Genomic DNA, 12,600 nt, shown 5'->3' on the forward strand with positions numbered 1-12,600 from the left:
GTGCGTCCACTGGGTTATGGAAACTGAGGTGCTACTGTGTAGAAGCAGAATTCTGTGTGGCCCTAAGATAGGCACAGCTGACACCCGAAGGAGCTGCATCTATGCAGGCAGCTTTAGCCAGAGCTGTACAGACTGGGGAGGGATTATGTCTATAGAGGGAGATGGTTCTAGGTCATCCTGGGCATTCTGGCCAGGATTGGAGTCTGGAACCCATTGCTACCTTCTGGTAACTCCCAACATCCATCCTGAAAGGTGCTCTGGGAAGGTACTTCAGTCACTAGTCTGTCCCTGCCTCATCACACAGCGTGTCATCGCCAACTGGGCCTCTTTAGAAGAGAGATTTCCCTTCCTTGGAAAACGATTACAATTATTGAATGTCAAGAGGATCTCCATATCAGTTGTTTGTAGAGTGACGCCATGGTGGGCGGCTCGACCCTTACACTGCACAGTGTTAGAATGCTACACTGCTAACTGCGGGTCAGCAGTACCCTGGTAACTCATGGAGCTAACTCCATCCAATCACTCAGCATGGAAGAGACACTGGGGTTTGTGTGCGTACAAGACAGATATAGAAATGATCTCATGTCGGCAAAGAACTACTGTCAAGCAGCAATACTGAGGCCTGCTCCTCAAACATGCGTTGGCACTAACATGCTATCTGACACTCAGGAAGGTCCTGGGAGCAGATGCCATGGAGCAATGGTTCCCAACCTGTGCATCATGATCCTCTGTGGTCCTTTCACAGGGGTCATGTATCAGATATTTACACTGTGATTCATAACAGTAGCAAGATTACAGCTATGGAGTTAATAATTTGTGGTTGGGGGTGGGCAGTCACCACAACATAAAGACTGTATTAAAGGGTCTCAGTGTTAGGAAGGTTGAGAACCACTGCCATTGGGGAGTTCCTGGATTGCCTGTTGCCCTCTACAGGAAGACAAACGTGAGCACGTTCAATTAGGTAACTATTCTGCTGGAGTTAGACCTTCCTAGCGCTGGCTGTGCTCCCCCCAAATGGAGAGTATGAAGGAGGGTTACATTTCATCTCTGTGTGGCTCTCTGGCTCCTCTTCGTGCCCCGAGTCACCCTCCAGGACCTTCTTCGATATATCCAGGGTGCCTTCTCTGATAATGGCGCGGAGGTCTGACTTCAAGAGGCCGACTCTCCTGCTGTTCTTCAGGACCATTTTCATTGTCTAAGGATGCGGAGGGAGGATAGTGATCAATTTGTGTTGTGTTCACACTGCCCACCCCGAATAGACATCACAGAGCATCCTGTGATTGTCAAGGGGGTGGGAATGATGGCTGTGGGTGTGTGCACTAATGTCCAATCTCAAATGACATGACACGTTCAAACTCTACACGTTCTAGCCCCCCGAGGGGGGCTGTGCAGGGCTGCTAAGCTTCCTCTTCCTCAGTATCCCCACCCAGGCCCAGGTTACTCTAGGAAGGAGAGTGGAGGGTAACCAATCAGCATCTTGTAACATTGTTCTTGATCCTAAGTGAACAGCTATGGGGTCGGAAGCCTGTCTTATTTCCTCTCTCCCTCTTTCCTTCCTTGTTCTGAAGTCACCCTCTGGGTCCTGCACTTGGCAAGCAATCGCGATATTGAGCTCCATCCCAGCTCTGTCTCTGTGCTTCCTGTTGGGGACCTTCAAGCATGAATTTAACCCTTTGGAGCTGGTTTACTGAGCAGTTGAGTGGGGACGACAGAAACCTTTGCCCTTCATGACTTCATACAATAGGCACTTGGTGGGCTGGAGAGATGGCTCAGCCGTTAAAGGCTAGGCTCACAACCAAATATAGACACTTGGTCATCCCTATACTACAGTAATCTCCATTTTCCAGAGGAGGGAACAGCATTGGGGACTTGAGTAAATACCCTCAAGGAGTCATAGGAGCAGAGATTGGCCCAGAGTGGGTTCACTTTAGAGCCCAAAGGGCTGTACGCTGAAGGGGTGAGATCAAGGACCAGCTAATCACTGCTGGATGCTGCAGACCAGGGATGGCCTGAGGACCAGCTGAGAGCCCAGGGAATGCTGGGTGCTAATGGATGGGCTGGTTCACAGACGACCTGGTAAGTTCCTCTCTGGCTCAGATGGACTTGGGGCCCATGTCCAGAGCTAGCATCATACTACTGCCCCTTGGTACCAACTTGGGGGTGGTTGCTTGATGCTCTGCGTACAGAGAGAACCGAAGTGACTGGAAACTTTCAGGGCAAAGGACAGGGTGAGATCTTGCCGAGCACCATGGGACCCGGGGCCCTTTCTGCTCGTGGGTTGGATGCAGTGAGTGCCGAGCTTTGCAATGCTCATCCCTTACACATGTAATGTTTGCACCCAGTCCGGACAGCCTTCCGGACAGCAAAGACCATCTCTGGAGGACTTGGAGCACCTGGTACAGTACGCTCCGTGTGCATAGCTGTTGCATGGTATTGTCCAGGGGACAACGTGTCCACACACAGCACAGATGCAGCCATCAAAGGCCTTGGAACCATTTTCAGTGAAAGGTGGGTTGACCTATGGTTAGGAACTTAAACATCCAGGAGGACTGAACTGGGTCACCATCCTCTGGCACAGTGGCTCTCAGCCTTCCTGATGCTGTGACCCTTTAACACAGTTCCTCATGCTGTGGTGACCCCAACCATAAGATTATTTTCATTGCTACCTCAAAACTGTAATTTTGCTACTGCTATGAATTGTAATGTAAATATCTTGATACATGACCTCAGAGCGCTCGAGACCCACAGGCTGAGAACCATGGTGTCAACTACAAAGTCAACACCTAAGAAAGACAAAGGCTCAGAGCTGAGGAGACTGGAGCCCCAGACATGCGGAGTTCAGAGGGACACATGTGCCTGTCTGTCTGTCTGCCTGTCTGTCAGGGGTCTGCTATGATATCTTTTCACCTCTGACACCAGCATTCCCAGAGGCATCCCTCCTGTATTTATTAGATGCTGCCCTGCACTCTCTCCCATGTAGAGATCAGTGGTGACTCAGGGCAAGGGGCTGGGTGGGCTTCCAGCATTGCACCATAGGACCGAGGTCCTCCCCAGCCAGTGGCCAAAGGGTTCTCCTGTCTGCCCTCAGCCTATCGGTGGGGTGAAATGGCTTCCCTCCTGTGTGCAGGGACTGCAGGATGTGGAACATCACCGAGTGCCTCAGCAACCTTCAAGGGGCTGCAACACACCTTCGCCATGTTGGAAAGGTACGTCTTTCTCCTGAGTCTTTTGACAAATCCAGTGACTTCTGTGGAGGAGAACAGACATTACTGCTGCTGCATACTCTAGCTCCTCTGTGCAGGTGGTGGGGCAGGCCCTGAGGCTAAGCAGCAAAGCTGTCTGCCCTCAGCCCACACCTCCTCCTCCTCACCCACAGGCCGGCCTCTTCCCCACTGGCTTAGGGATTCCACTAGGAGCAGCATGACCAACATAAGCCGGTGTGGCTGAGACTTGCAGAGTCGTAGTGTCTGGACTGGGCAGGTGTTCCTCTTATTCATGAGGTAAAGCATCACCCCACAGTGACAGCACTGAGAGGAGGTGCCTGTTAGCAAATTATTCGCAAACTCGGAACTTTCCTGAGGGGACTGGTGCTCTTAAGAGAGGAGAACTCAGAAAGAGTCCTCTACTCTCCCTTAATGTGAGAGAACAAACTCTGACTGGATCAGGTCTGCCACCTCCCTATGCTGGACTCCTGGCCTGTACGAGATCCATTCCTCAGGAGCAAACGAGGAATGGATCTCAGCTGCTTGTGAGCTGCCCAGGGTGTGATGTGTTACAGCAGTCTGAGCTAACTAGGATGGGAACTCCGATGAGTCTAGACTTTTTCACCTGACATCTCCAAATACCCTGATTTTCTCACCTCTTTGGAAACTATCAAAGGACCGGAGGGGGGGGCAGCTCGTTCGTTCTCTGTTCTCTCTCTCTCTCTCTCTCTCTCTCTCTCTCTCTCTCTCTCTCTCTTTCTCCCCCCTCCTGTCTCTCTCTCTCTCCCTCCTCTCTCTCTCTCTCTCTCTCTCTCTCTCTCTCTCTCTCTCTCTCTCTCCTCTCTCCCTCCCCCCCCTTTGAAGGAACTCAGTAATTCATTGTGACAGCTGCTGGGAAGGACACTCCCAGGCCGTGTTTACTGGGTGTGGCTCAGCCTAGGAAGCCATCAGAGGCACCGAAGGCCAGGTCACCAAGGCAGGCCTGGCTCTGCCCGTTTCATGCACAAGGAACAAAGAGATGTACATGCATGACCGACCGTTGGACAGAGCTGCCGAATGGCAGCATTCATCCTCACCGTACAGAATTTGTGCTTTGTGTGCAACTCTACCTTTGAGCTTGGAGATCTGTAAGATGGCCGGAAAACCCTCCAGGGCACCGAGAAGCCACAGTTTAAACCTCTTACTGAACAGCCGGACTGATTTCAGGTACTGGATACTGACATCCTCCAGGAAGTCAGGGAGCAGCGTGTCCTCCAGGCCCTACGGAGAAAGAAGCAAGCACAGTGGCACGGCCTGCGAGTGCAGGGGCTTCCAGCAAGGGACCCAGAGGCAGGCCAGGTCACGGCTGGTCTGAGGGACGTCACTAATGACCTAAGGCAGCCACTGCTTCCAGTACAGGACACCCTGCCACCCTGGTATCCATTTTTCAGATACTGATAGTGGAATCCACCCACCCACCCCAGATTCTGTGGATGTGCCACTGAGGCACACCCTCAGTGTGGCCCCCAATTCAATTAAAGCAAACAAACAAAACCTAAACAACAAAGCAAACAACAGCACCACGCCCACTCTGGCTAACTCAGAGAGTCAGAACCAACGTTTTTAAGAGCCTTTATTCTATGTCTGTGGTGACAAACTAGAAGCCCGAGCTCCCTAAGACCTAACCGGTGGGACTTTGATGAGCAAAGACAATTTCACTGCAGGACCGGTGTCCATCTGACCCCCTGAATCCAGTGACTGCTCCAGAGATGGGAGTTCCAGAGCAGAGCAAGTCTGGCAGCAGCAGCATTGCTCTAGTGTGGTCACCCACGGCTCTGCATCCTAAAACGTCTTCCTTTCCTACCTGGGTGTCGTTTGTTTAATGTGTATGAGTGTTTGCCTGATTGCACGTCCGTGTGCTGCATGTGTGCAGTGCCCGAGGACACCGGAAGAGGGCAGAGATCCCCTGGAACTAGAACCATGGAAGGTTGTGAGCTGCTGTGTGGGTGCTGGGACTGGAGCCTGAGTCCTTTCAAAGAGCAGCCAGTGCTCTGAGTCATCTCTCCAGACCCCTGAGAATGCCTTTGTAAAAGGACTAGCCTGGGAACACCTACAATCCCAGTACTCCAGAGACTGAAGCAGGAGGATTGTAAGTTCAAATCCAGCTTTGGTTACATCAAGGGGTCCTGTTTCCAAGAAATTGTGTGTGTGTGTGTGTGTGTGTGTGTGTGTGTGTGTGTGTGTGTGTAAATATCTTTAGTAGATATGTTCAGAGAAAAAATGAACTAAATCTGAATATCTGAATCATGGGTCATTATTCTCTGTATATGAGGAAATTTAAAAGAGCAAAAGGCCCTGGTCCATTGTGCACAGGTTTGTGTGTATTGGGCGTGCTGTTCTAGGCCAGTGTGTATTGGGAGGGTGCTGTTTTGGGCTGGTGTGTATGGGGGGTGCTGTTCTGGACTGGTGTGTATTGGGGTGTGCTGTTCTGGACTGGTGTGTATTGGGGTGTGCTGTTCTGGGCTGGTGTGTATTGGGGTGTGCTGTTCTGGACTGGTGTGTATTGGGGTGTGCTGTTCTGGACTGGTGTGTATTGGGGTGTGCTGTTCTGGGCTGGTGTGTATTGGGGTGTGCTGTTCTGGACTGGTGTGTATTGGGGTGTGCTGTTCTGGACTGGTGTGTATTGGGGTGTGCTGTTCTGGACTGGTGTGTATTGGGGTGTGCTGTTCTGGGCTGGTGTGTATTGTGGTGTGCTGTTCTGGACTGGTGTGTATTGGGCGTGCTGTTCTAGGCCAGTGTGTATTGGGAGGGTTCCGTTCTGGTATGTATTGGGGGGTGTTCTAACTTGACCAGTAGCATCTGTTTCTGGGAGGGATGCACCAGGGGATCAAGGGTCCACCCACCTTATATAGCTGCATGTCATAGCATCCGAAGAGCTGGCGCACGTCGGGCAGAGACAGGAGCATGACTGTGTCTTGCTGCAGAGATTTCCAGAAGGAGGTGATTAAATCCTCCACCTGATGAGACAGAACATATCATCAGAAACCCAGGCTGTGACTTGTGGGCCTCACCCATAGTCACTGACCCCGCAGGGCCTTGTGGGCCTCACCCCTGCATAGATAGTGGTTCGCACCAGGGCATGCGAAGTTGTGATATCAGCTTTGCAAGCTGGGTTTGGAAACTACTCTTCTTCCTTCATGTGCACTGGTGTTTTGCCTGCACCTGGGTTTGTATGAGGTGTCAGGTCCCCTGGAACTGGAGTTATAGACAGTGGTGAGCCACCATGTGGGTGCTGGGAATTGAACCTGAGTCTTCTGGAAGAGTAGTCGCTACTCTTAACCTCTGGGCCATGTCTCTAGAGGGAACACCTCTTTTCAGCAACCAAAGTGGCCCACCCTGCCTTGGTCCTACACCAGGAAACCTACTTCCTCGAGGGTGTTCCTAGAAAAGCTGTTTCTGGCCACCAGAGGGCTCTGGTTGGTTACAGTAAGATGAAGGCTACAGGGGCCTCATCAGGGTTAAGAATAAAAGCTCACTGACTGACTGACTGACTGACTGACTGACTGACTGATCACTTTGCTTATTTTCCAGCTCAAAAAGAAAAGTGACAGTATTGCGCCCCGGGCCTAGCTACTCAACACTAGCTGTGAAGCCAGGCGAGCCCTTCTCAGAGATCAAGTAGGGAACACAAAGAGGGGCCAAAAAGTCCGGTTCCTTCTTTTTCTGTTTTGTCTGCCCATTTCCAGACAATTAGCAGTGGCCAGTTAGTAAAGAACACTCCCTTTAAAGGTTTATTATTGATTTTCTCCCTCCTCCACCCCGCCCCAGTGTGTGTGTGTGTGTGTCTGTGTGTGTGTGTGTGTATGCCTATGTGCCTGTGTGTGCTCATACATGTACACATGCCTACAGAGTCAGAAGAAGGCTTCAGAGACCGTGGAACAGGAGTTACAGGTGTTTGTGAGCCATGGTGTTGGTGCCAGGAAGTGGACTCAGGTCTTCCACAAAAGTGGCCAGTGCTCTTAACCACTGAGCCATCTCTCCAGCATAAGACTCTTGGCCTGTGGGATTCCCGTGGGTGGACACATCCCGAGGCATCCAGAGACCCCAGGCAGGAAGTGATTCCTGCCATGGTGGTGAGAGCCACCATGAGGGCCATGACTTGGGATCTGTGTCAGGGACACTGACAGACTTATCCAAGTAGAGTCAGAAAAGCAGTCCACTCATAGCCTGGTTGGCGACCCATGTTCCAGGCCCCCTGCTCCTAACACAAGTGATTCTCCAATGTGTTCCCTCTACCTGATGCCTGTGACTACCCAGACTGAACTGACTTGGATTATAGGAGGCCATGGAGGTAGAGGCCTGATGACTGGATGGATGCTTATGGGTCTATAAGGAGACAGACAGACACACATACACACACAGACACAGACATAGACACACACACACACACAGAGCTGCTGTGTTGCTCTAGACTGCCAACAAGAATGCTATCACCAGATGAAATCCTGAAGACCTTGAACCTTTAAAACTATGACCCAAAATAAACTTTTTTTTTCTTTATAAAGAAGCCCGTCCCGGGCTTTTTGTTTATAATGGCTGTTATAGTTTGAATCGAGAATGTTTGCCCGTGGCCTACTGGTTGAAGGCTTGGCCCTTGGCTGGTATGCTATGAGGAGGTGGTAACACATTTAAGAGTTAGGCCTAGTAGGAAGCATCCTGGCCACTGGGGCTGTGACCTTTCAGAGGATTGTGAGACCTTGGGCTTTTCCCCTTTCTCAGTGTCTCACCCAGCAGGAACACACTGTTCTGCTGCTGGGTCGTCACAGATGCACAATGATGGTCAATGCCAACCAGACATGGGCTGAAATTCCCCCAAACCGTAAATCAAAGTGAATATTCCTGCATTCTAAGTTTCTTATCTCGGATATTCTGTTGTGGTTAGCAGTCGCTGACTAACACCTCCGTCGGGAAGGGGGTGACTAACGGACAGCAGCAGGACTCGTCAGCCTCACTGGGTAACGTTGTTCCCCTCGTTACCGAATCACACATTCCTCAAGCCATGCGGAAGATGCCTCCCTAGTCCCAGAAACGGAGCCGTCACGGGACGTGATTTAAGCAGACATCTGCTGAGCATGTGAAGGGAGCCGTGAGAGGCTTGGCATCCTGATGCTGCAGAGACGAGAGGGGCCGCACCGCTCTCTCCCCCTCCGCAGTGCTTCACCCTGGCTCCACGGCGTGTGTGCTCGGAGCTGGAGTGCTCAGATGTCAGAGGCACAGGAAAGCTTCCACTTGAACGTGCCCTTGCTTCCCTGGATTCTTTTCTCCTACTTAGCAGAGCAAAGCCCAGGCATTCGGAATGGCTGGCTTATCCTGCCGAGCATGATTTCTTGAGTTCTAGCCTTGATTCCCACATACTTAGCAGGACAGGGACGGCTCCTGAAAACTGTCCTCTGACCTCACGTGCGCCATGCTCACAGTAGGCTAGATAGACTCTAATTTAAGAGTCTTCCCGCAGCCAGTTCACACCCCTCCTTGTGCAATGGGGAAGACCTTAGAGCTTCGCCCTATAGATAGGTTACCGCCGAGCTCTGTCTACGATAAAATCTGCAATACCCATCCATGGCCAATCACCTGCCTCAAAGTCCTTTTCTTTTGCCGAGACATGTGTTGATAAAGTGTGGCGGGCATTACTGGGGAAAAGGCGGGTCTCGCTCCCCACTCTCTACTTGGCACAGCTGAATCTGTTCTTCAAGCGTCATGATACCCGTGTCAGGACCTCGGAGGATTTCCAAATGACTAAGCTGAGGCAAGACCACTTTCCAGAACTCACCAGTGACCAGATAGTTACTCCAAGAGCTGTCTGATGCCACAGGCTAGCTCTTGCTGTCCCTGGAGGGGGTCCCATCAAGTTAAGTGGTTGACAGCTGGTCATACATGCCTGTATTTCACAGATAACAGCCTACCTTCTCCAGTTCTTGGTTCCTCACATACTGTAAAATGTCTCGGCAGTAGTTGCAATATTCGTCAGCAAGAAAGACCACCTAGGAGGGCAATGGATGTTAGCACCTCTGTCTGCCTGTGGGATCTGTTATCTGAGGCCGTTCTTGACACAGCTCTGACATGACAGGAGCCAGACTTCCCCCTATCCCCCACCCCCTCATCTCCCACAGCTTGTGCTCTGTGGACTGGGTCAGCACAACTTACCAACAGTTCATGGAGTGTCAGGTTTGCTGTGGTAACTCATACACTGCCAGGGCAGTTCTATCACTTTAACTTTTGAGGGAGTGTGATGTAGGGTTTTTTTTGTATGTGTTTTGTGTGTATGTGTACTTATGTGTCAGTGAACATCACATGCTTGTGTAGAGGCCAGAGGGAGACATCCAGTGTCTTCATCTATAATGTTCCACCTTTAAAATCTTTAAGGGATTTTCACATGTATTTATCCACATGTGTGGGTGTATGTGGGAACATGCATGGCACAGGACATGTGTGAGGTCATATTCATGCATGTTGATGTGTATAGAAACATGTATGGCACAGCATGTTGTGAGGTCATTTCCATGCACGTGGGTGTACATGGGAACAAGCATGGCACAGCACGAGTGAGGTCACATTTGTATGTGTAGGTGTATAGGGACCATGCGTGACATAGCACATGTGTAAGGTCATATCCACGTGTGTGGGCATATATGGGAACATGCATGGCACAGCACGTGTGAGGCCAGAAGAGGCTCTCTCCTTGCACTGTGTGAATCCTAGGGAGTGAACTCAGGTTGTCAGGTTTGGTGGTCAGCCTGCTGAGCCATCCCGTGGACTCCATGTATTATTTCTGTTGTTGTTGTTGTTGGTGGTGGTGGTGGTGATGGTGATGGTGAGGGTGGGAGTGGTGGCAGGGTGTGTGTGTGTGTGTGTGTGTGTGTGTGTGTGTGTGTTACACCTGTGCATGCGTTCATAGGCCCAAGGAGGGCACTGAGTGTCCCTCTCTATCACTTTTACCTCAATCCTTGAGGCAGGGTATCACTGAACTGGGGCCACCGACAGGCTACACCAGCTGGCCAGTGAGCTCCAGAGATCCTCCTGTCCTCAGCCGCCCCAGCTCTGAGATTCTAGACCTGTACCTCTGTGCTCGGCTTTGCGTGACTGAGGGCCTGTGAGCTCTGACCCTCGAGGTTGTGCTCCAAAGGCCCCGCCCGCCCGCTGGCCCCTGTATTCCTGAACGCTGGCATCCGCTTTACTTCCCAACTCCAGTTCCTAGAGGTACCAGGGCTCTGCTTCCCTTTTCTGGTCCTTTCCTTCATGAGGGAAGCCCTCACTTCAGAAAAGGCATGGCAGCAGTCCCAGGGGCCCTGGCACTGGCTGTGAGGGCAGACTTGGATTTTCCGGCCCCAGAAGGAAGGCACTGATGTGAGAACCATGCCCCTCGGGACACAGACCTACCAGCTTACAGGAGTACTTGTTCGCCAGTTCTTGTTCCCAGAATGGACATCTTCTGAATGGAGACACAGGTGAGCCCATCGGGTCCGTCTTTATCGGTGAGTGACTTTCACACTGCAAGTCATTTATGCCATGGTTAATCCCTTAAGATAAAATGAATCCTCTGGCATATGAATGAAGTTGCAACCACAAGTTACTCTAAGTTATCATGGTCTTGAATGTGGTGTTGTTTCTGCAACTTCCCCTCATATTCTGTTACAATGGTTCCTATAATGCTGTCTGCTACAAAGGGGGGGCTTTAGGTTTTAATACATTGCCCGAATATATTGTTCTTGGGAGACGGTATTTCTGTGTTACAGTCAATGTCCAATAAGAATAGCATCTGTGAGCAGCCTAATATCGCTATGTATTTCTAGAACCTTCATCTGTTGAATTGTTGCTTCCTGAAATAAAATGGAGTGCCATCAAGTGCCTGTCCCTGCTTGAGCTGTGAAGAGAATTAACTGCATCAGGAATCCTGGGCTGACAGGAGGATGAGGGCCACTGGCTTCATTTCTGAATGACAAATTTCAGGCCCTCCTCACAGTGCTGACTGGCAGGGGAGGGACCTGCTCGGGCCAGAGTACACTGATTTTATTTGAAACGATTTCTCCGGGACTTTTGAAAGATTTCCTTGGACTAGAATGGGCCACCATGAGTCCCACGAGTGCACTTCGATGCAAAGTCAACCGCGCTGAATTGAGACTTTTTATCTCTCTCCATCTTAACAGTCTGCTCCGTTCTGCTGTGGAATTCTGGCAACTTCCGGGTCAGAATTCCACCCCCGACCCTGGCTTCTTCAGTTTCTATGTGCACCTGGCTGGGCTCAGCTACTTGCTGGCCTCTCAGGGTTTTGGTTCCTGAGGGTCAGCAGCTCCTTTGAACTCCTAGGCACCCTTCCTCGGGGCAGATGGCTGTGCTCAGCCATCATCCCCTTGGAGAGCCACACACAGTAGCACCCCCTGGGGATTGCTCCCTTTTTTGTGATACCCCTAGTTATTATCAAGACTTACACTGAAGACTGGGGAGTTGAGATACTGCCCAACAGCCATTGCTCCGGAACTCTGAGTACCTGACCCTGAACTTGGGGAAATGCGTACGGAGAGTTCTGCTGCTTCTGGCGTGCTGTATCAACACCCCCTCTGGAGGACTCTTGGACACACACGGGGTGGGAATGTTGAGGACGATGTCCCCAGGGCACACTGCTCTCTGGTCTGTGGGGGATGCTGAGGTGACCGACCATCAGGAAGAGCCTGTTTCACGAAGCTCACCAGCCTCGCTGTTGGTGTTTCCAACAGGCAGAGGGCCCAGAGAACTTTCAGTTCCAGTCCTGAGCAGCTTTGCACGGTGACAACCCACTTAGGCCATCTGCTCCAGAGCCCAGACTGACCTGGATATACCTGCTCTCTGGCTGCTGCTGCTGTTGTTCCCAAAGCAACATTTCTCAAAGTGTGGTCCTGAAACTACGTCCTGGTACTTGGGATCCAGTTTCCTTGTTCCTGGGTGACTCAGAGGAGGCCAGAAATCTATCGCTTCAACTACCTTTCTAGACCATGAGGTTGATAGCTATAAATCTAGGCAGGTGTATGTGTGCGTGCATGCATGTGTGTTGAACACATGAGCTCCCATGTGGAGGGGAAGGCAGGACGCCAGGCACCTTCCTCCGCTGTTGTTCAGCCTTAAGACAGGGTCTCTCACTGAACTGGAAGTTTGATGTTTTGTCCAGGCTCGCTGGCCAGTGAGCTAGCCTGATCCACCTGTCTCTTCTCCTTGATGCGGGGTTTGTAGGCATGCACAGCTGTGCCTGGCCGCTTCTGTGGGTGCCTGGGATTCAATGCCAGACACTCGCTCTCACTCATGAGCCACCACCCAGACACCTAGGTAGGCCCTTTATTTTCTCTTCCTCTCTCTTCCTCCCTTCTGCCCGCCTTCCCTCTTTTTTCTT

At 51.3% G+C, this 12,600-nt stretch overlaps 1 protein-coding gene across 1 annotated transcript in view; it reads right to left on the reverse strand.

The window, feature by feature from the left end:
• Positions 1-12,600, reverse strand: part of Rfx8 (RFX family member 8, lacking RFX DNA binding domain) — a 61,049-nt gene that overhangs the window by 14,949 nt on the left and 33,500 nt on the right. The window contains exons 6-11 of the mRNA XM_032899524.1: positions 10,620-10,730; positions 9,146-9,223; positions 6,086-6,199; positions 4,313-4,463; positions 3,189-3,247; positions 1,039-1,195 (exon numbers count right to left, since the gene is read on the reverse strand). Coding sequence (XP_032755415.1) covers positions 1,039-1,195; positions 3,189-3,247; positions 4,313-4,463; positions 6,086-6,199; positions 9,146-9,223; positions 10,620-10,730 — 670 coding nt within the window. The remainder of the gene's footprint in view (positions 1-1,038; positions 1,196-3,188; positions 3,248-4,312; positions 4,464-6,085; positions 6,200-9,145; positions 9,224-10,619; positions 10,731-12,600) is intronic.

The sequence above is a fragment of the Rattus rattus genome, chromosome 4 (assembly GCF_011064425.1).
Source record: "Rattus rattus isolate New Zealand chromosome 4, Rrattus_CSIRO_v1, whole genome shotgun sequence".
NCBI lineage: Eukaryota > Metazoa > Chordata > Mammalia > Rodentia > Muridae > Rattus > Rattus rattus.